The sequence below is a fragment of the Rosa chinensis genome, chromosome 1 (assembly GCF_002994745.2).
Source record: "Rosa chinensis cultivar Old Blush chromosome 1, RchiOBHm-V2, whole genome shotgun sequence".
Taxonomy (NCBI): domain Eukaryota; kingdom Viridiplantae; phylum Streptophyta; class Magnoliopsida; order Rosales; family Rosaceae; genus Rosa; species Rosa chinensis.
The window spans coordinates 16,706,721-16,730,525 of record NC_037088.1 but is presented as its reverse complement, the minus strand read 5'-3'; the positions used below and the strand labels follow the sequence as shown (position 1 = coordinate 16,730,525).

The window sequence follows — 23,805 nt, the reverse complement described above, 5'->3', positions numbered from 1 at the left end:
GAAAACTTTTGATTGTGTTCCAAATCAGTAAGATAGCGTTTAGGTTTTGACTATAAGAGAAATTGGTTGTCATGGTAAAATAGAAGCAGGAACGATAGAAAAAGAAGAGGTAGAGAAGTGAGTGGTTTATTAAGGGTAATAAAGACATTATATACTATCATATGGTTATCTTTCAACTAAATTAGAAAATAAGGTTATAAATCATTTTAAAGACCCAAAAAGGGTCATTTATCAAAATTTCTCTTAATGTCATCATTGTAATTGTTCTTTCCATTGTAATTCTCTCCCTATATAAAGGGGTTATGAAATGAAATGAGTAGACCAATTCCAATCCATTTTTACTTTTACACGTTATCAGTACGCTCAGAGCAAATAGCTAATAGAAAAAAAAAATCTTAATTTTCTAGTTTTCTTTCTAACGAAAAGAAACAAACCCTAGAAGAAAAAATATTTTCTTCTGTCTCTGCCGCCACCAACAATCCAAAAAAAAAAAAAAAGCTGCAGCAGCCTAGCCCATCTCGATCCGGCAGCAGCTTACCCTCAACCGGCCAGCCTCAGCCTTGCCCAGCGCTGCACTCCTTCCCCGACCACCAGATAGGCCCCGCCCGGTCCAGCCTCCATCTCCATCGAATTGCTAAGGACACCCAACTCATCCAAGGCCCGACCCGGCTACGATTCCGAGCCCAGCTCCGACTACGACCAAATTCCGGGCACAATCCGGCGCCGTCGTCCCAGTCGCTCACCTACAGCACCGCCCTCTCCTCCCAGCAGCGCCTCTGATTTGCAGCTGCACCAGAATGGCAGCAACAGCCCAGCGACACCGCTCCACAGACCGGCAGCTAAGCCCCATAGTCGCACAACCCAGCAGCTCGCACTGTAGCCTTCAGCCTCCATCACAGCAGCAGCGCAGCACCGAACACATTGCCACCTGCAACCCAGAAGGAGACGCGAAGGAAGAAGAGAAAGGAAAAGGAAGAAAAAGAAGCAGAAAAAGAAGAAGAGAAAAAAAAAAAAAAAGAGAAAGAAAAAGTAAACCGACCCAAAGAAAAGAAAAAAAAACAAAAGAGAAGGGCCCAAGTTTACACCCGGCCCAAATAAAAAATAAAAAGCAGCAGGCCCTGCAGGCCCAGAAACGAAAAAAAAAACAGAAAAAGAAAAGAAAAAAAGAGAGGCCCTGCGGCCCATACAAGAAAAAAAAAGTAGGCTTGCAGCCCAGAAAAAAAAAAAAAAAAAAAAAAAAACAAGGCCCATTACTGAAAAAAAGGAAGCGGCCTAGTTTTTCTCAAGTCCAAAAACATCGCTACGCACGCCTGCATCAACACGCGTGTGTGCTAGAATTGTTTTATCGAAATCAAGTATGTTTTTTAATTTTATTTTATGATTTTAACAAAGCATGTTTTATACTTTATTGTTTATGCTTTTATTATATTTTGTTATTAAGCATGTTTAATTAGATAATTTTGATTGTTTTAAGCATGCCTTATTATTTATGTTTTATATCATTATATTTAAGCATGATTTATAATTATGTTTAAGCATGCTTTATATTTTATTGCTTATGTTTTATTATGCAATTGTGAGCATGTTTTGTGAATTTTATTTACTCTTATATAATTATTCCTAAGCATGCCTTTATATTATGCTATTATTTATATTTTATTTTACGCATGATATATTATTGCTATTATTATATGTAGCATATATTTTGTTGTATATTTGTGCAATTTGAGCATGTCATGTAGTTTATTTTTATATATGCTATGTCTTATTTATTATTAAATGTGTTATAGTTATTTTTGTAATACGACATATAAAATTCCATTTTGCCATGATAATGAAAATTCATGCGCATTATACACACACTTACTGTGATAAAGTATTTTCACATAGCATCGAAAAAATGTGACCATTACGAATCTTGGTCTTGAAATCTAATTCATATATTTGGAAAATAATTTACGTGGATGTCTTTATGACTGCGTAATTTATATCTTCTCTCTTGTTTTATGTAGATGGCTGATCCAACTCGACCTGAGTTTGACATCTTGGACTCATAAGGACTTGAGTACCATCGTTGGGTTTCCGATATGGAAACTGCCTTTGTGGCAAAAGACTACACTGCCACCATTACTGATCCTAAAGATGATGAACTATCTAATAAGGTGAAAGCAGATGCCTTAATTTTTCTGAGGCGACATATTGATTCTAGCCTACGCTGGGAGTACCTTCAGTTGAAGACACCCAAAGCACTGTGGGATGCCCTTAAAGGACGTTTTGGGAACATTCATGATACTTTGCTCCCAGGACTGGCTGTTCAGTGGAATGGAATCCGCTTGCTTGACTATAGAAAGGTCAATGACTTTAACAAGGACATGTTGTGCTTAAAGGCACGTCTCAATTTCTGTGGAAGGGAAATCACAGAAGATGATATGATCTACAAGACTCTTACCACCTTTCCTAATTCAGCTTTTATACTAGCGAACCAGTATCAGTTGGATTATGACAACAAAAGAATCACAACCTTCAATAAGTTGATAAGCCTACTGCAAGTGGCGGAGAGACAAAATAAGATTCCCTTGAATAACAATGCCAAGCCCACTGGGACAAAGAAAATTCCCGAGGCTAATTATGAAAAAATGAAAGGTGGAAATAACTCCAATACAAGGGGATTTAGACGTGCTGATCCCTACCCACGTGGCAACAATGCACCACGTGGAAAGGGACATGGGGATCATGGAAACAAGATGCCAAAGGAAAGAGTTGACAATGAACCATGCTATAGGTGTGAATTCATTGGGCATTGGTACAAGAACTGCCAAGCAAAAAACAAAGTAGCAGCCAATTACAAGAGGTATAGAGAGTCTAAAGAACAAGTGGCTCACTATATGGAAGAAGGAGGTCATGACCTAGACTTCAACCTTACAGTTGCAGACTCCAATGGCAAAGAGGAACTTGCTAAGTCAATGGATGCTCTCAATCTTGACTGATCTGCTTTATTCATTTTATTTTCCAAAGATAGTTGTGAAGACATAATGCCTCATTTTTAATTAGACTATTGTTTGGTCTTAAAGTTTATTTTCAATCATGGATTGATGAATAAGATTTCTGAACAAAACCTTGATTTGATTATCGTTGGCTTATTAATAAATTTTGAATTTTATTCTGAAGCACTGAATTTATTCAAATTTATTTACTATACACATATTTCCATGGTTTGACATAGCATTATAAAGATGTAAAGCAATACATCTAGAGAAAAATTATTAGAATGAAAAGAATACCATTCTACGCAAATAGAAATACTCTAAAGAATATGAGTTATATTTTCTAAATACCTCCCATTTATTTGTAAGAATGAATGGAGGAGAACTTGAGTGCTTAGATGATAGTGGGACTACCCACACAATATTAAGAAATAGGCAATTATTCATTGAACGAATAGCCTATAATTCCTCTGTGACTACGATGATTGGATTATCAAAACTAATAAAATGGCGAGGAACTGCCAAATTTTTGCTGCCTAATGGCGCAACATTTCAAGTCACAGATGCTCTATATGCACCAAGAGCTAATCGAACCTTGTTAATATTTCAAAGCAATTTGTGACAACGATTATCCAGTAAAAACACACCGTGAGAATGGAACTGAATACCTTGATATTACATCTAATGACTGTGGAAGGAAACACATCTTAGAGAAACTTATGAGTCAATTTAGTGGACTGTACCTCACTACGATTCGGATCATTGAATGCTATACTGTCACAACAATGAAATGTGGGACACTGACTCATACAGGCTTTTGCATGACCGCCTATGGCATCGAGGTCGTGACATGATGATCCGTATTTTTCAAGAACTCACACGGATATCCCTTCTTTCGAGTGAAAAATGGGAGAAAAATCCGCCACACTGCAAGGTGTTGGTTCTAGTATTGCTCAAATGCAGTCATTGCCTTCTGAAGTACCAGAAGCACTACCTCCCTCCCATTATGCCTCATTGACTATTTCAAAGGTACATCACTCGTTTTGCAAAGCCTGCTCTTTAGCAAACACAGGATCGAGACCTTCCTATGCTAAAGATACAAAACAAAACATTTCATTCTTACAAAGGATACAAAGAGATGTCTGTGGACCTATCCATCCAAAATGAGGACCATTCAAGTACTTTATGGTTCTGGTGGATGCTTCGACAATCTGGTCACATGTCGTTTTATTGTCCACAAGAAATGCTGCAATACTCCTAGCAGAGATTATACGTTTGAGGGCTTACCACCCTAATCACCCTATCAAGTCTATAAGGCTTGATAATGCTGGAGAGTTTACATCAAAAGCATTTGATGATTATTGCATATCTATTTGGATCGATGTAGAGCATCCTGTACCCCATGTGCATACGCAAAATGGTCTCGCAGAAGCCACCATCAAAAGGCTACAGATGGTGGCTAGGGCATTGGTTATGCGCACCAACCTGCCAATATCTGCATGGGGTTATGCAATATTGCACGCAACTTTACTTATTCGTTTAAGACCCACAGCTAGCCAACCATTTTCTGCGTACCAGTTGGTAACTGGATATGAGCCTGACACTTCACACTTACGCATATTTGGTTGAGCAGTATATGTGCCTATTGCGCCCCCACAGCGCACCAAAATGGGTCCTCAGAGACGATTAAGTATTTATGTTGGATATGAATCCCCAACAATTATCCACTATTTGGAACCCTTGACAGGCGATCTCTCTACTGCTAGATTTGCGGATTGTCACTTTGATGAGACAGTCTTCCCGTCGTTAGGGGGAGATAGGAAAAAGGATTTTCCAAGGGAACGACAGGAATTGTCGTGGTTTGTCCCCACTCTGTCTCATATTGATCCCTGCACTTCATAAAGTGACAGTGAAGTGAAAAGAATAATCGATCTTCAGAACGTAGCAGATTCGATGACTGATGCGTTTACTGATATCGCAAAAGTGACGAGATCACATATACCAGCTGCAAATGTGCCTGCAAGGTTAGAAGTCCCCAACAAGGGGCATGGTGCCGCATATAGAGGCACTGCAACCGCACTTAGTGGAAGGTGTGGTTGAGGTCGTGGCTCCCCAAGGAAGAGAGGGAGGTCACTTGGTTCGATTGACACTCACGCAAGGAAGAAGAGGGTGAGTAAGGCACAAACCAATCATTAATGTATAGAATCCCTCTCATGAGATTGTCTCTGATTATAGTTATGTCCATGAATCAATACTGGAGGACGCTTCGATGTTTGAAATGATTCCAGAGAACAAAGAAATCTCAAAGGATTACGAGAGTACGTATGAGTTGATAGAAAGATCTTCCATACACATTGATGATATATACTGTTGCTCAAGGAATCATAGAGCACGATGATATCAAACCACGGTCTGTTGAAAAATGTCAACAAAGAGCAGATTGGCCTAAATGGAAAGAATCAATCCATGTAGAATTAGATTCTCTGACAAAGAGACAGGTATTTGGTCAGGTAGTGCTAACCCCACCAAGTGTAAAGCCTGTAGGACATAAATGAGTCTTTGTCAGAAAGCGTAATGAGAAGAATGAAGTCCTGAGGTACAAGGCTCGCCTTGTGGTGCAAGGTTTCTCACAACGCCCTGGAATTGACTACGAGGAGACATACTCTCCCGTAATGGACGTTATAACGTTCCGCTACTTAGTTAGCTTAGTAATTTCCGAAGGACTGAAAATGCAGCTCATGGATGTGGTTACTGCATATCTCTCTAGGGATCTAGATTCAGAGATATATATATGAAAAGTGCCTAATGGCCTTACATTACCCAAGTCAAGTGACTCTAAACCACAGAGTGCATTTGCAATTAAGTTGAAACGCTCACTTTACGGATTGAAACAATCCAGACGGATGTGGTATACCCGTCTAAGTGACTACTTGATTGGGAAGGGATATAAGAACGATGAATTATGCCCCTGCGTATTCATAAAGAAAACAAGTTCCGGATTTGCAAATTGTAGTAGTATATGTCATAACTGGTACTCTTGATGAAATAAGAGAAACCGCGAGCTACTTGAAATCTGAATTTGAGATGAAGGATCTTGGGAAAACTCGATTCTATCTAGGTCTTGAACTAGAACACCGAGTTTGTGGAATATTAATCCACCAGTCTGCATATGTCCAAAAGTCAGGCGATATAACATGGACAAAGCACATCCTGCTAGCACTCCCATGATCGATCGAAGTTTGGATGCAAGGAAAGATCCATTTCGTCCAACGGAAGATGACAAACAAGTATTGGGAGCTGAAATTCCCTATATAAGTGCAATAGGCGCATTATTGTACTTAGTCCAATTTACTCGACTAGACATTGCATTCTCAGTGAACTTGTTAGCTAGATTTAGCTCAGCGCCAACGCAGCGTCACTGGAATGGTATCAAGAACATTTTCGATACCTAAAAGGAACCATTGACTTGGGACTGTTCTTTCCCTACAGAGAGACAAGAGAGACCGCAGATGGAACTGCAATCCCTAAAGGAAATGTTGATGGCGAAAACGCCACTCACTACACTAAAACGCCAAATGACGTTTTGGTCGGTTTTGCTGATGCTGGATACGTATCTGACCCACATATCATTCCCAAACTGGTTATGTATTTACCAATGGGAACACGGCTATATCTTGGAGATCAACCAAGCAAACCATTGTGGCTACCTCCTCGAACCACTAAGAGATCATTGTTCTACATGAGGCGGTTCTTGAGTGTGTATGGTTAAGAACTATCATTGCACATATTCGAGGGACTAGTGGTTTGAGTTCTACCACTGAAGAGCCTACTTGCATTTACGAACACAATGCAGCTTGCATCAAACAGATGAAGCTAGGTCATATTAAGGGTGATAACACAAAACACATATCGCCAAAGTTGTCCTACAATCAGCAACAACAGACTCTCCTCAAGATTCAAATGAATCAAGTAAGGTCTGAGGAGAATGTGGCAGATTTGTTCACCAAATCATTGCCTAAGGACACATTTGAGAAACATGTGAAAAGCATAGGAATGCAAAGACTTTCCAAGCTCCCTAGATTAATGTAAGTATCAGGGGGAGGTGTAGACGTCAGGGGGAGTCTAACACACACATGTCATACTCAAATGTAAAAGGTGCGTTGTGCTCTTTTCCTTCGACCAAGGTGTATTTTTGTCCCACAGGGTTTTTATTGTTACTTGGCAAGGTTTTTAGTGAGGCAACAACTCATGCACCATTTCATCTTTGACTTGGCACAAGGGGGAGTGTTAAAGGAAAAACATATTGTGTGCCTTCGTCAAAGTGATTGACGGAGAGGGAATCAAGCAATTACCGATTAACATCAATCAGCAGGGATTACGAACCAATCAGTAGTTAATGTCATCATTGTAATTGTTCTTTCCATTGTAATTCTCTCCCTATATAAAGGGGTTATGAAATGAAATGAGTAGACCAATTTCAATCCATTTTTACTTTTACAGTTATGTCTTCTTTTAAGCATAGCTAGGTTTAGGTTTTAGGCTACGTGCTGGCCTTCTTTTTCAGTGAAAAGATTCGGTTCATGAGTTCATGACTTTTATTGTACATTTTTATGGTTTCATAATTCTAGTCTTTTCGTCAATGGTTTTGTTAGAGTGAAACTAAATTTACTTAGATGATATCTCTTCTTGTCATGCTCAAAAGGGTGTACTATCGATCATATCTAATTTTTTTTTTGAAGGGATCATGCATGTGTAATTGTTCTTATATATTGTTGTCTCTCTCAAAAAAAAAAAAGTTGGAGAAAGAAAAGTTGTTTTGGTTAATAATTAGAGGGGAAATTATTACATGGTCCCGGACCATAGTACACGTGGTGGTCCGGAATAGTGCTACATATACTAAATTTTAATACCAATATATGTGGCATCTAAGGCAATTGTCATTGCCTTGGTTTAGTAATCAAGGCAATGACAATTGTTTGCTGTAGAATTTCTGAATTGACTAAACCAAGGCAACGACAATTGTTTGCTGTAGAATTTCTGAATTTTCCAATTTTCTGCAGAAAGTAGTTTGTGTTCTATAATTGATTTTGGTTTCATGTAAAGAAGGTCCGAGTCCGACCATCCGACAATTAGAGAACCAAGCATTCCTGCATTTACTACCTTTATTTCATTAGAAACCTAGCTTTGTTAATTACTGATATCTTTCTCTAAATTTTGCTACAGAACTTGGGAATTAAAATCAACACCTAAATTCATCAATGGGCTTTTCAACTTCTCCACCTCAACAGTACTAGGAACTCGGATTTTCAACAACTTCAAGGGTTGGTAATCGAGGCCTTCACAGTTTCACCAAGTGTTTTTCTCCCAATTGCTTAGTTCATATAAGAGCAAAATGGCAGTTAACGTCAATAGGAATATAAGAAGTTGGTGAATTATTAAAGAAGAAAGAAACAGCCTGAGAGAGTCGGTACTATGCAGAATAGTAGGGTTTTTTTTTTTTTTTTTTTTTTTTTAACACTGCAAAATGGTAGTTCATGTCAAAGGGAATTTGTTGTATATAATGTTGTACTTAATTGATACAAGTTCAAATTTTGGCATATTCTAACTCAATGATATAGTTCCTGACCATAAAAGATGAAATATGATGTAGAAATATTTTTTTTCCAGCACACTAATTGTGAAGAGTTGAATTAAGTATATACATTTGCTCTTAAGCGATTTTCTTATATATAGTATCACTATGAGATACTTATATATAAGAAAATCGCCACGGCTTCTTGGACACCTACATGTCGATCATCTTCTAATAACTTTAAACTCTTAAGCGTGCAACACAACCTTTGAAATACATGTTTATCCATGCGAAATGAGTTATATATTCTATCTGGATGTCCATTCAGCAACTCTTGCACATATTCAGCTCCAGATAGAATCGATGTATGGCAAGGAACCTTGTCTATGTATGAAGACCAATAATCATAAATGTTCATACAAATGATCATGTGTTGTGCCATTTCGTCTAGTTCTGAAGAACTATCCGAGTCACTATCTTCCATGTCTATAATCATCTTTAGTAACTACTAAAAAAATTCAAACAAATAGTGAATTCAAAATATCCAATAACACATAAGGTATAAAATCAATGAATAGCATCGAATATTTATTTGAATACGAACATTAACAAGAATCAAAAGTTCACCAAGGTAAAAACATGAAATACGAAACAAAATGACAATTTATGCAATGAAGACAAACATCAAGCAAGTTAACAAAACAACCACAATGTAGACAATAATTCTAGAGATTAGCTAGCCAAGCTCTCCTTCTTTCATCTGACATGGAAAGAAAGAGCCTCCTCCATTCAACAATTATAAGCTTATCCATCATTTTGATAAATGTGGCATGATCAATGTCTCCCAATGTTTCCACAATTTGCACACACTCTTCAATGGAGTACTTCTCCTTATTCTCTTCAGTATTTTTTTCTTTTCTTTGTTGTAGCTTTTCTTTCATCACCTCACCACAAATTTCTAAGTAGGCTTCCATTTTGTCCTATTTCTTTGTACGACGCTCTGGAGCTAGAGCCTCTGTCATAGCCTTTCTTTTTCCTTTTGTCTCAATTTGAGCATTATTAATATTGAAATCCTCATCAAGATTGATATGAACTCCATTATTAAGAAACTTGTTATCTAACTCGCGCTCTTCATTTGAATTGGGAGGGAGTTGGCTAGAGGCATAATGTAGTTGATCCGTTGCAGTAGTAGTGTTAAATATTTCCCCTAAAATTTCATAATGTTCCAACCTTTTCTTACGATATGGCTTCACTCCTGGCACTCTCTACAACGAAAAATGCATATTACATATAGCAAAATAAATACTGAAAACTCAATAAGCAAACAATGGATTAACACTAAATTATTGTTTAATTCTAAATTTACCTTAATATATGTAGCCCATACTTCCTCTGATGCAGTAACAATGTTCGCAATAGGATCCCACCCAAATCCGGTATGCTCAATCAAATCAGAAAATTCACGGTGTTTTTTGCGTAGTCTATTGAATTTAGACTTTAGTTGTGGCACAACATATCTTTTTGTACTTTCAGCAAACAGCTCATCACTTATTTCTACCCAAATTTTCTTTTTGAAAGTGGATGTTTGCATATCTCATTTTTTCACATGCTCATGCAAAATACGAATGAATTTTCCTTCATTCTTAGCAGACCATTCGGCTTTGTCACCAACTTCCATTTCATTAGAGGCCATATTCCTTGAATGAAAATGAGATGAAAATTACACAGATAAATATATTTCAGTAACTTAATCCCACAACATAATCGTTAGCCTTCTACTGCACTCAACCATCCTAAACCCTAAAGCCTACTCAGAACTGCAAGCTTAAAACGTTCAAGGCAATGGATCCAAAAAGAGAATAGCTAAGTAGAATGAAATCATTAAAACCAGAAGGCACAAACACAAAGGAGTGTAACACACGAAATCAATAGGACCTCATGAAGAAAAAACCAAACAGAACAGAATACAAAAGAAGGGAAATAAGAAACAAACAAGCTGGAAACTAACAACAGAACTGCAGACTGAGGAAGCATCATAAAAAAGAAATATAGTACTGATTGTAGTTTCTTTAGGTTCATCTGCTAGTGTTTTGTTTTAGTAAAGATGTCAACCCACATTGAAAATTAATAAATATGTTTCTACCATGTAAGGGAACGACAGAGTCCATAAAAATCATGAAACATGAAGCCAAATGCATAGTTTCCATCAACCAAGCAATCTCATAAATTCATAAGTGTCCAAATTACCTATCAAAAGCACCTTTTTGAATAAACTATCTTGGGGATTAGTATTATCTAACACATTTGACAAACTGAAGATCCTTGGTTTTGTTTTGTAACATGCTGGGCTTAATCTAATAACAAAAATATCTTGCTTTTGACACACTATGTCAGGAACTAAAGAGATGACATATGGACGAGTGTTCACATATCAAATAAGAAGGATTGTAAGCAAATAAGAAATAGTATTATTGCTATCAAATCAGGATATTATTGTGAGGCATATTTCTGGGCAAAGCTTTTTCAATGAATAGAGAGTAGCATTTCAGAATCAACATAAACAATGACTTATAACTTGCCAACTTTGATTATTCAATTGTAATGGTAGTTGGTTGTTTTACCAGGAAGCTGATGAGGCAAACAAACAATTTAAATATATGATAGGGATTGTTCTTGTAGCATATGCAATAGTATGCAAGAGACTTAAAGAAAGGGGTTCCATATACAAACAGGAATAATTAGACTAAAAGAAGTAAATCCGTTTCAAATAACATTTTTCTCTGCAGAAAAATGCATTCAGGAGAAGACTATGCGGTTACGTTGTCAACTTATCATCATGTAATTTCAAGTAATAGCTCAGATATAGAATTGTGGGTTTGTATGCCTAGAAATTTTGTATTAGTGAAGGCTGGATCTCTTATGTTTTACTTTAATAGTATTAACAGATGGGTATTACTAGTAAGACTTATCATCTAGCAACGTTCAGGCTGGGGCATGTGATATAAATGGTAATCATATGATATATATCCACTTTGAACAAAAGAACAAAATAACAGTCAATAGAACAAAAGAACAGCCCTAGAAAAATCCAAATCATGTTCCAAGCTTTATAAAAAACCCCTAAACAAAAAGCAAAAGAATACCAGGGGCAGTAGCATCAAAACGAGTGTGGGTAGAGAGGCCGCCTTTGCTTCTGCCTTCCTACCTGGTTTTGGCAGTAACACATCAATAAATTCATAAAATTTAACAAAAATTAACATGTTTTCGACAGCAAATTCAGAATGAGGAAAAGATTGAAGTAAATTCAAGATTTAGGAGAAGACTATCATACCTAGAGCAGTAGAGTCCAAACGAAGCTCTGCTTCCTGAAGAAGATGAACGCGACTAGATATGGATTGTCAGAGAACAATGAATCGATGAATATATACAGCCTTTGGGCAAAAATTTGCCGTGCTCTCATCCCGCGCTGCAATCTTTTATGGAAACAAGAAATCCCGCTCTTCTCTTTCAGCATCCCGCGTTTCACAAATTTAGGATTCTGTTTTCAAAGAATGAAGGATACGCTGATAAATCGTTTTGGAACTAAAATTGATTCTGTATTTAAGATAGAGTTTTCATCGGATTAGGAATTCAATTTGCCAGACGGTTGTTTTAGGATTTGTAAAATAGAAAACTGTTTCCAAAAACAATACCGAACGCGCCCTAAATTGCCTGAAAGGCGAGGTGTTTTATGTGGCATAGTATGAGCAGAAATGTATTATTGGAGTAGTTTTCTGTATTATTCTTAATCTATGAACCGGGGCATACTACTAGTATGTTTCCATATTTCAAAGAAAAAAAAAAAAACAAATCAGTACCCCCACAACTAATAATCTAACTCTCAAATTCCGACAAACAATTGATCAGTTGAAAACTATAAAAGAAAAAAGAAAAAAAAGAAAAAGAAAAACAACACTAAAATTTGTTAAGAAGCAATCGAATGTGGAAGAAAAAGAAAAACCAATACCTGGTAAAAATATTTTAACTGAAAAAACCCTCTCCATAAAAGGTGCAGATTTTTGAAAAATGCGTACCAGAGTCCTCCCCCGGTTTTCGTCCCTAAACGACATCAAGAAAAAGAGTGAAGACGTCTCAGACGAACGCGCCCGCCCTCTTCATCAGTCCATTACGTCTCGCGAGCGAAACCCTAGTTCCACAATTTTGCGGGCAAAGGAAGAACATCGTCCATCCATTTGCTGTTTGATTCTCTGAATCTGGAATTTGAAATAATCGGTGAGTGTTTTCTGTTGCTGCAGCATCGTTTGAAATGTTTTGATTTTAGTTTTGTTCCAATTGTTACTCCCTAATTCTTGATCCTCTTGTTTTGGATTCCTAGATTAATCAGAATTATAAAGAAAAAGAAAACTTGCTGGATTGTAGTTTCTGCATAAAGAAGGCTAGGGATAGAGAAATTGAGTTTTTTTTTTGTTGTTGAAATTTTAGAGAAAAAACTATAAGATTGAAAGAAAGAACTAATATGTAACCTCTTAATCGTTTCTCGCTTTCCGGAATTGGTACTTGTTGAGAAACCAAACTAAGAATAGTGACCAGAAAGAAACTGAGTCTGAGAGCCAGAAGTAAATGAGAATAAAGAAAAATTGACTAGAGAGAGAGAGAGAGAGAGAGAAGAAAACGAAGGCTATAGTTTTGCCTTGTCCTTGCCTCCAGCCCTGTTCATTGCTGGTTTGAGCTAATGCTGAGAAGGGAGCTTGAGTTTTTCTCATGGTATGATCCCTTCACAGACCTAGTCAGGTTGTTCGTTGGAACCCTCATCTCGTGAGTCCAAGGGTAGACAGTAATATCTTTCATTTTTACGATATCATTGAAAATGTAGTTCACTATGACTAAGAGGTTGCTATGTTTTTTACCCACATCTTGATTAATTGTTGCTGGATGAAGTGCAGAGCAATTATATCCCCAGTATTCTCTCTCTCTCTCTCTCTCTCTCTCTCTCTCTCTCTCACGCACACACACACACACGCGTACATCTCGAGCTTTTGGATATTAAATTTTAACTTTTTTCTTATAATGTGGAAAGGATGAAACTATGTATTCAAGGGCTGATGTGGAGGCCTTCCAGGCTGCAATGAATAAGGACATAGAAGGAAATGTGTCTACTTCCCAGCTGTCTGATTCGCACACTGGTACTTCTTAACCCTCTCCTTGATTCAAAGAACTAAATCATAGAACAATTGCAGATACTCTGTGAATCTTGGTTGGAATTAATAATTTTAATTGTGTTGGTCTAACTGTTGTAAAGCATGAGTGGCTTTCATCTGTTTTTCTATCATTTCAGCTTTCATGACAATCTTATGGATTCATGTTCTGTGGGTTGCTTAAGGTCCCTATGTAACTAACTGGCATAGGAAAGGCGGCTCTTAGTTTTGCTAACCCCTGAATTGTGATTGGTTGACTTTCACTATTACATAACCAGGATATTTGCAGATTTCATTTTGTTTTTTGATTAAATCTGTAATGACAGATGTTGCTCAAAAAGATCCTGTGGAGATGTTCAAGATAAATTGTTTATGAAGCATAGTTCTTATGGTAAACTAATGATTCTTTGATGCTTCCCAATGATTAAACAATGTGTTTACATAGATTGGGTGAAAATCTAGTTCTTCTTTTTCTATTGAAATCAATAAACCAAAAATCTAGAAATAGAATTATTTTCTTATACCAGTCAGAAAATCTTTAAAACACTGCCAATTTTTCACTGAGAATTATGCAAGTTCACTATATAACTAACTAAACATACAGGACAAAATATCTTTACCCATTACCCAGCTTGAAATAATCTGAAGGACCTAGACAGAGAAAAGGAACAAGATTTGGGAGAGAGAGTGTTCGAACAATTCAAAAAACTCAAATCGACAATATTTGAATTAAGGTCTCATGAGTTGGTAACTGAGCTCGAACAAAGAGAATTTATATCAGAGTTATCTGGAATATTACTTTATCATTACTTTTTGGTTGCTGGACTGTACAATAATTCCTCTATTCTTCCACTGAGTTTGGACTTTGGACTATGGGCTTAGAACTTGAGAAACCAGGATGTTGGTGAGTATATCTCTATATTATCAGTTTTGCTGGTTTCACCTAAACCCGACAAGAGAATGTGATTGCTGGGAGTGATCAGTGGAGGTCTCTTGTATATCATTCTCGAGGCAATTGATGGACAACATTTTTGTCCTCAATTCATTTTGCTATTCTGTAATATGGAAAGCTAAAGTTCCTCCTCAGGTAAGGGTGTTAGCTTCTATTATTCCTCATGAAAGGTTAGTCATATGGTTTATAGGGGAAGAGCTGCTGGTTTTGTACCCCCTCATGTGTAATATGTAAAGATGGATAGAGTCTCTACACCATTTTTGTTTTTTCAATGTATGGTTGCATTAGCTCTGTGGAGAAGTTTTGTAGGGAGTCTAACCTGAGTTGGGACAGGACAGTGGGTTGTCTGTCCGTGTTGCATGAAAAGTAAGGTTAATTGCTATAGTATTGAACTTTTCCACCTGAAATGTTAGACCAGCCGCCAAGTTGACTAGTTTCCCGTTTTTCTTATGATGGCCGGTTGCATTATCTCTGTGAAAAAGGTATCTACAGAGTCCATGGTGAGTTGAGGCTGTCCATGGGTTGTGTGACCCTGTTGCATGAACGGCAATGTTGCTTGCTATAGGTTTGTACGTTTTCCACCATTTTGAAATGTTACACACTGGCCATCAAGTTGATTAGTTTCCTATTTTCTCTAGGGTTGAATGAGACATTATAGTATTGAGAAGTTAATATGCTAAACCGGCATGCAAGATTATGTAGACTATCAAGATCTCACAATTCAACAGTAGGCAATCTTACTGTTATAGGTACTTTTCTGGTGGGCTGGAATTTCGGCTTTAGAAGAAATCTAAATGATGAAGAGGATAGTGAGTTGTCATCTTTGCTGGTGGTGTTAGAAAGAGTTCATTCGAGCGATTCCAATCAGGATGCTAGGAGATGGATGCTCGAATAATCCGGAGTCTTCTCTTGCAAATCTTTTCACTGTTTCTTGTCTGAGAACTCTGCAGATTCGAGCTTTACTCCTGCAAAGTTTCTCTGGAAAGCTGAGGTTCAATTAAAATCTTGGGATGGCTTGTGGCGCACGGAAGAGTGAATACTTGTGATGTTCTACAAAGAAGGAGCCAAATTATTTTTTCTCCCCCACTGTGTGTACTGTGTAAGTCGCAGGGAGAGACTGCTGATCATTTCATGCACGGTGAAGTTATTGTGTCTTTGTGGAAAAATCTCTTTAGGGAGGCTGGAGTGATGTGGGAGAATTCAGTAGGAAGTGTTGATTTGATAAGCCATAGACCTTTTGCTTCTTGCAAAGGAAAAAGGTCAAGGTCCTTTGGGGTTGTGGGGTTCTCGTTGGTTTTGATGGAAAGAAATAAAAGAATCTTTAAAGTCTATAGAGGTGAAGAGGTGGGATTACTTTGGGAGAGAGTTGGGTTTTGGGCGTCTCTTTGGGCTTATGTTTCTGGGGAATTCAAGAACTATACCTTTTCTTCTATCTTATTAGATTGGAAAGCAGCTTTAGTCTAGGCTGTTTGCCTAAATTCTACTCTATGGACTCCTTGTCCACCATTTTGTACGATGCTTTTCTTGATGTTTCAATAAAAAGCCCCTTTTTTTTAAGTGGCATGCGTGGGATAAGTTTTATAGGATCTATGCAATTTCTCTAGTATTAATGTGTGCCCCTCAAATTTTGTGAAAATGACAATCACAGTACAGAATTAGAAATGTATTGTTAACTTGTGTTACATGATTATGAACAAAACATCTTCAGAACATCTGTGTCTTTGATATTATATATGCACCCAATTTTTTGAACTTCTTAAATTGGTTAAACAAACTTACAGTGAATTTATTTCAAATTTTTTTTTTTCTCATAAGCATTTTGTTGTTTCACTCTTGGATCTTTTATAATATTTCAGTAGTTTAGGACCTTTGGTGTCGACATTGATTTTCTGTACCCTTATCATTAGTTTGTCTCTATTTGTCATCAATCATCATCATCATCTGAAATAGCAGAAGTGGTTTCAAACGGATGCATTTTTAAATTACTAATTTCCAAAGCATTGTAGTACATTTCAACCATAAACAGTTAATTCCTCTACAATTAAAAAAGATTGAAGAGTTACCTGGTGCTATGCAAAGATCTTTAGGTAAATTCCATGGGTTTTTATGTTCATACTCAAAACTCCTTGTTCATACATGACGTCTGCTAGTAAATGATGCAGCTGTTTCCTCTCAACGAAGCAATCGTACCTCTATTCAGCCATTACAGCAGTTTCATGCTGCTAGCCAGGATGGGTGTGCAGCTTCTCGAATTCGACATAACCAAAAGATTCTGCACCAGCAAGGACTGCATTCATTTGGACTGGAGCCAAAATCACAGCAGTTCATTGCTGATTATAGACAACAAAACTACGATACTTCTGAGGAACTCAATCAGTTTCCTTTGCTTCAAGAAGGTGATCTCCAAAAAGGACAAGGAGAACAAAATACCAGCCAGATTTTTGAAACAATTGTAATGTCGATTCCGCAGAAAAATCCAATTTCAACACAGCAGGACATAACATCTAATCCAGAAAGTGAATTTCAGTATTTGAAGCTTCCGAAGATCGGTAGTCAAAAGGAAATGATCACAGAGCAGTCAAACACCCCAATACCATCTGACATATTACTACCTTGCTTATTGTCTCGTGTTGATAGAAACAGAGGCTTGCAACTTACCACTCTATATGGTAAACTTCAGGTAAAAAAGAAAAATTTGTTTGTTAAGGTGTTGTGTGTTTTGTTGTTTTTGCTGATCACCGCACTCTTCTTACTTTCAAGAAAAAAGAACTTTCCGGAACTGATTTTTTCCGTCAAATAAGACGTGTTGTTGGGGAGCAGATGCTCAGATCAACAGTAATGGAAATACAGTTACAGGTAAGTACAGAATGCATTTCATTCTACTTTTCCAACTTAATTTTGTGTTGAATTCTGAACAAAGCTGTAAACCTTCAGATGAAAAGCTTGCAGCCTGCTCCTGAACGCCAGTTATCGCCTCTTGCTCAACTACCTCCACGGATGTTTTCTATCAGTGCAGGTTCTACACAGTTGACTGATCCTCCTTCATTCTCACAATATCAGAGAGGCGCTAACCCTGCCACAGACCTATCAGACATTTCCTCCTCAGCAGTTCAAGTGCAGGTTGATTCAAGCCATTCCGTTGTTGAAAACAGTGCTAAAAATCTGATGGACACTGGAAATCGGTCAGATTCTCATGGAATGCAATTAAGTCAAATGTCTTCTTCCTGCACACGCGCTGCTTATCCTAAAAGGAAATGCTCCTCAGCATCCACGCAGGTACTTAATGAGAAGCGGCAACAACAATTGCACTACCCACAATCATCGGTTGCCATGTATGCAAATACCAGCGGTAAGTATCTTTAGTTTTCAGGGACAAATGTCAATAGCTTCACATTGCCTCTCAAACAGAAACCTCATATTTCAGAAGGCAAATTCCACAACTTCAAAACATGGTTTCAGGTCAGTCAGGTGGGGAAGCACAGGAAATGAACATTATTGGTGTATCCAAATTAGTGATGCAAAATTCTGTGTTAGAACCTAATAGACTGCAAGGTGGATCTCATTTTCACTTTACAAATAATTCAACGTTACCGCAGAATCCAGTTGCTTGGCAATCCTCAAATAGAGGACAGAATTTTGGTCTTTTGTCCTCAATGGCTTATGTAGACCGGGGACCAGATGATCGGGCTTCTGATCAACAGCAGAAACCCCCATTAAATTCACAGGGATTGCCTTCTGTTTCTGCTCCACAAGTTGAACCAGAAAATGTATCGCCTGGAATATCAACAAATGAGTCTTTTGAGAAGCATTCTTTAAAATCTACAAGCATAGTGCCTTCATCAGCAGCAACAACAGTTCCCACAAAACCTGTTTCTCCTCCCATAACAACACAAGTCGGTGCTAATTTCACGGTAATTTCATTCTTGTCATCTATGGATCTTGTTACATATTTTATTTGGTACGTTGTGATGCAGAAGCTATGCTATTTTCCTTTTCTTTTCTTTTTTGTCAATAAACATAAATTTTATAGAAAAAAATTACAAGGGAGAACAAGAATTCCTCAGAGGCTAAAAATTTTCAAAACAAGAACACTAATCATGACATTGCAGCTTTCCAATTTAGTAGGAAGGCTGAAAGAAAATATCATCTGCTTGGTAATGGTAGTAAAAACATGCGTTTTTGATGTAGACGCCATGCTTTTATTGATGTTTTCTGATAATTTTTATTTAAAACTAACTTTAGAAATACATACATGACCTGTGGGTTGGTAATGGTAGTAAAACAGGAGATATCTACTTTGCATCTGTCTTCTAATTCATATTAGTTTCTCTATGTTAGTACAGGAAAGATTTATTTCTAAAATCACAAGAGTGGGCAAAAAGATGGCCACTTCAAAGAGAACAGAAGAAAAGCACTAGCTAATACTGAAACTGAACCAAACAAAACACAACACCTAAAGCATAGCAGCTTGCCAATTTAGCTAAAAATAAAGTCCAAAATTCTGTAGAAACAAATCCAGAACTGAGGACTAAAACCAAACTACATTCTGTAACTCCTTGGTTCCATTTCCAGCAAACTCTTCAACGATGGTTTGTTTGCTTTCAGTTTCCACCTGCCAACCATCCATGCTAGCCAAACAAATGAACTTGCTTAACATTTATGCTTCTCAGAAAGCTGAGAAAAGCAGTCCCTAGAAATTACTTAGTTTACTTTACTTCAGCATTAATTCACAGGAAGTGAACATATGCTTTCACTTTCAAGTCCAATACACAATAAAAGGGGTCTCATAGATAGCAAATTGGTCCAGACCTGTTTACTCCCTGAGAGAAGGAACAGTGTATGAATTGAAAATTGCAAGTGGCTCACTTGTATACCTCCTCTACCAACTTGCAGTTCCTCAACAACCTCATTCCTTGCCATCTCTAACAATCTGCTCAGTACATCCACTGCAAGATTGAACAAGAAAGGTGTTTTGTTGTTTTGTGTTCTTGTGCGCCCCCCCCACCCCTCCCCCTCCTCTTTTCCCTGGGGGGGAAGCTCTCATATCCTCCATCTACATTTTCCATTATTCTAATTGACTTAGACGTCCAATTATCCATTCACAACTGGCATTAGTGAAAATGGCTCAATTTAATTCATGTGCACTTGCTCATGAGTCACAAGATGGTATTAGATAACTGGAGGTGCCGTAATACGTTAAACTCATCACATGTTTTGTTGTGCCTCTGAGGTCCTGTCATTCAATTTTGCAACAGTATATCTCTACTTTTGTGTTTGATCTACTTGATGTAGTTTTCTTTCTATGGAAATATATTTGTTATCCAAATATATAAATATTAACAACTAACACCTTTGCTGATTCCCTAATTCCACCAGTTAGGCCCTCATATTCATTCCAGAATTTCTCTTGCTGGAGTTGATAGTGGAACACCTCCAGGGAACGCTTTTATTGGCAAAAAGAAGCCTCGTAAAGCAGTTGGTTCTTCATCACAACCAACAAGGTTAAGTTTGTTGTTGTATCATAGTCAGGACCTAAGAGTGATTTCAATTGCTTCCTCCTTATAACTTTCTCGAAGTCCTCACACATTGTGTTCTGGATTTTCTACAGTAAGAAGCAAAAAGTATCTGGAGCTTTTTTGTATCAAAGCATTGAGCAGGAAAATGATGTCATTGCTGTTAGTTGCATTAATCTTAGGGTACAGTATCATATCATTTTCAATTCATTCCCTGTTATCAATTCATTCCATCATGATCATTTTTGATATTCTTGATTTAAATAGGAAGAGGAAGAGCAGCTTCTTTCTGGTCCCCAGGAGGATTCTCGAGCTTCAGAAGCATCAGGACAAGCTGTGCAAGAAGAAGAAGACGAGAGGATGATTTTGCAGAAGATTCCCTTGATGAAAAAATTGACAGAAATCGGTTATTATTCTAAACTTTATCTCTTTATCATTGAGGTCCACATCTCTTATAAAGTTTGCTCCTGTCATGAAAGCACAAACCCTGATTTCTGGTATTTCTACATGTTTGTTCCAGTGGTCAGATGTGGGTTGAAAAATATAAGGAATGATGTGGAACGATGCTTGTCACTGGTAAGGCACTAGCTACGTTCGTTTTTGTTGTCATGAAGTTTCAAGGTATCTTAGTCCAAGAATTGAATCAACAGTGTGTGGAGGAAAGAATGAGGGGACTAATAAATAATTTGATTGGATTGTCAAAGCAGGTTTGTCTTCATTTCTTTCTTGCTCTTGAACACTAGCTCCCTTGCATTATATATCCTGACCATTAGTGACTGTCCTTATGCCAGCGAGTGGATGCTCAGAAACCAAGATGCCACACTATTACTACCTCGAATGTTCAACTGCAAATTATGAATCTCAATTTGGCAGCTAGGAAAGAATGGCAGGTGGAGGAACAAGCGGTCCAGAAGCTTAGTGAAGTTAGTGTCTTTTATGCATTCTTCTTATACCAGTGTGATACTTTTGAATATGTATTTGCAGTTAATTAGTTCCAAGTGTTGAATATGATTTCATACAGCCTGATGTTAACAATGGAGTCAACCACAGTAAGGACAAAGATCAAGGTTGTTCTAAATTGTTTAAGGTATGAGGATTCTGCTGCATTATTTGTTTCCTCTCCCATGATGACATGAGTTGAGTCGATGTCATGTTCTGTGACCTTCTGCTTGATCCAGGCAAATAAAGAAGAAGATGATAAAATGAGTACAACAGCAGCAAATGTTGCGGCCCTTGCTGCTGTTGGAGGAGATGACATGTTGTCAAAATGGAAACTTATCGCTGAGCGAGCCAGGAAAAAGCGTGAAGGTGGGTTTAATGCTCCATCTGTGTCCCAGGATGTGAACCACAAGCCCACAACAGCGGGAAGAATTATGATGTACAATCAAGTAGCAGAGAAAATGCGGGATGGAGCTGGTAATCGTCATTAAATTGAATTGTTCGTCAATTTCTGATTTCTTCCAGCTTGTGTTTAGATATTATTACTGCTGCGCCTACTTGATTCAAATGGACTCTATGCCATTCTAGTTGGTTCATTCTCATGCCGATTCGACAAACTGTAGTAAAGGGGATTTAGTGCCAGTGGAGAATGTACACACTTTGGATCGGCATGAGTAACACAATACAATTCCTCATCTTATAGAAGTTTTGAGTTGGCATATATTCCTTTACAGTCAAATCCCAGATACTTAAACCTTCAAGAAGGAAAGCTTATCAAATGCCAGGCCCATACAAATGAACAATTTGCTTCAATTTTCCCTTTCAGTTGGGTGGACAGTAGACCTAATAGCAGATTTTTGACTTCGGTCAGTCTCTCAGTCTTTCTCCTAAACCCTATTTCTCTAAGTCAAGCATCATCTCTCCTTATTTCAATTTCTATTGCTTGAATTTGGAAGGCTAAATTTCCATCAAAGGATCTGTGGCATGAATTGTCTTTGGAAGGTAATTAAATGTCGAAGATTTTGAAGTTAATAAGTTTTATTTGTGCTGATGAACTTATGGTTTAGACCAAGGAAGAAGTAGAATTTTGAAGAGTTTGGGGAGGAGGAAGTGGATGGCCTGGATATGGTTAGTTATTTAACATCAATGTGAAATTTATATCATTTGATAGCGTCTGATTATTGGATATACCTTTACTCATGCATCAAGTTTCGAAGGTGGCGGTCTCTTGAATTTTATGTATGCACCAGTGATGTGTTGTTGTATTGCTATTTTTGTGTTGAGCTTGGGTTTTGATAATGGTTTTAGCAGCTAGTAGGGTAGAAATACTGCACTTTTTTTTTCCCTAAAGAAAAAAATAAAATGGACAGCTTGTCTACTATGCTTATATCTTTAAATTCAGTGTAGTGAAAACTCTTGATCCCATGAAAAAAGTGCCATTTTCGTATGGACTTGGTTCTATCTAGTTGATTTGTGCTAATTCTTGGATTCTATAATTCCCACTAGTCTCATTCTGAACTCATCTTAGATATTCAATTTCTTGGAGTGACCTAGATATAAGTCTGACGGCTTTCTGCATGTAAATCCTATTTGTTTATCTCAGCAGCTGAAATAGGGCAGATGTACTGTGCATCTGGGTGTCAAATGGGGTTATAGTTATTTGCTCCCAAAAATCAACTTAATATTATTTGTTGTCATCTTTATTTTCTTTTATTGCTTTGGAAAATTCTTCTCTGATATATATATATATATATATATATGAGCACACAATCCATGTCAGGATGATAGAATCATATTCCTTTAATACAAAGGTCTTTGTCTAACAGCTTTGGTGGAGAATGTAATGACTAGTTTTGTTGTTTTGTTTGGTTGTCCATATTTAGTCATTCTATATCTACTCTGTTATGCTTTGGTTAATTTCATTTTCTTTTAGCAGGGACTATAAGAAATTTTGGAGAAAACCAAGTTGTCATGCCCCAAACAAGGGTGGTGCGTAGTATATCAGTAAAAGATGTGATTGCTGTTCTAGAACGGGAACCTTGGATGTCAAAGTCTCCTCTGACGTATCTCTTATATGAGAGAAACCGTTCTGATATCACTGTTGAAGACTCCAAATTGCTAAATACAGTGCCTATCATATCCTAGCCATCGTTGGTCTTAAAGAAAAAGACACTGAAGCAACCTGTCATTTCTAGCTCAGCCATAAGGTTCGCCCTAGTTATGATATATGTCCCTTGGAGTAATCTTGTTTATCCTGCTCAGTAAGTTTGATGAACCATGCAAGGATTGTGCTTCTCCACGGTTTAGACTTACTGAACCATGCAAGGATTGTGCTTCTCCACGGTTTAGATTTAAACACATTGCTGATTTGAAGTGTACAGCTGGCTATTGTTAGTTTTATTTTGAGTAGTTTCTTTCACGTATGGATTCTCCACAGTTTAGAAATGTGCAGTTCTTTGAAATCTGGACCCTGTCTGGGGTTGAATGTGTTGAAATTGTATTTCCTTGATTTGTGCATTTACAATGTTTACAATATATAGGAGAAGCAGCATCAGTTTTGCAATGCTGTAATAACTAAATTTATAACAATATCAAAACTGATCCTAGATTGATGCACAGCAATATATGCTACAGCTATCTATATTTATAA

General features: G+C 37.4%; 2 protein-coding genes across 8 annotated transcripts in view; one reads left to right on the top strand and one right to left on the bottom strand.

The window, feature by feature from the left end:
* Positions 1-13,218, bottom strand: part of LOC112182713 (putative RING-H2 finger protein ATL69) — a 20,176-nt gene extending 6,958 nt beyond the window's left edge. Inside the window, exon 1 of one of the 2 annotated variants that reach the window (XM_040512410.1) lies at positions 13,200-13,218. The gene's annotated coding sequence lies outside the window, so the exon portion shown is untranslated. The remainder of the gene's footprint in view (positions 1-13,199) is intronic. The other variant, XM_024321236.2, reaches the window with a different exon arrangement.
* On the top strand, positions 12,595-23,805 carry LOC112202399 (transcription initiation factor TFIID subunit 4b). Of its 6 annotated transcripts, XR_005804397.1 has the most exons (16): positions 12,595-12,828; positions 13,634-13,739; positions 16,866-17,383; positions 17,464-17,559; positions 17,638-18,052; positions 18,163-18,614; positions 20,080-20,204; positions 20,312-20,399; positions 20,484-20,622; positions 20,737-20,792; positions 20,867-20,923; positions 21,008-21,139; positions 21,238-21,303; positions 21,395-22,021; positions 22,223-22,283; positions 23,092-23,229. XR_005804397.1 is itself a non-coding variant. In XM_040512408.1 (15 exons), exons 2-15 carry the CDS (start codon positions 13,643-13,645, stop codon positions 23,298-23,300), a joined length of 2,691 nt encoding a protein of 896 aa, XP_040368342.1. In that variant the 5' UTR covers positions 12,595-12,828; positions 13,634-13,642; the 3' UTR covers positions 23,301-23,805. The 6 variants fall into 6 exon arrangements, 2 of the variants coding, with proteins under 2 accessions (XP_040368342.1, XP_040368343.1); XR_005804398.1 differs by lacking the exon at positions 22,223-22,283; XR_005804395.1 differs by having other exon boundaries at positions 21,395-22,283.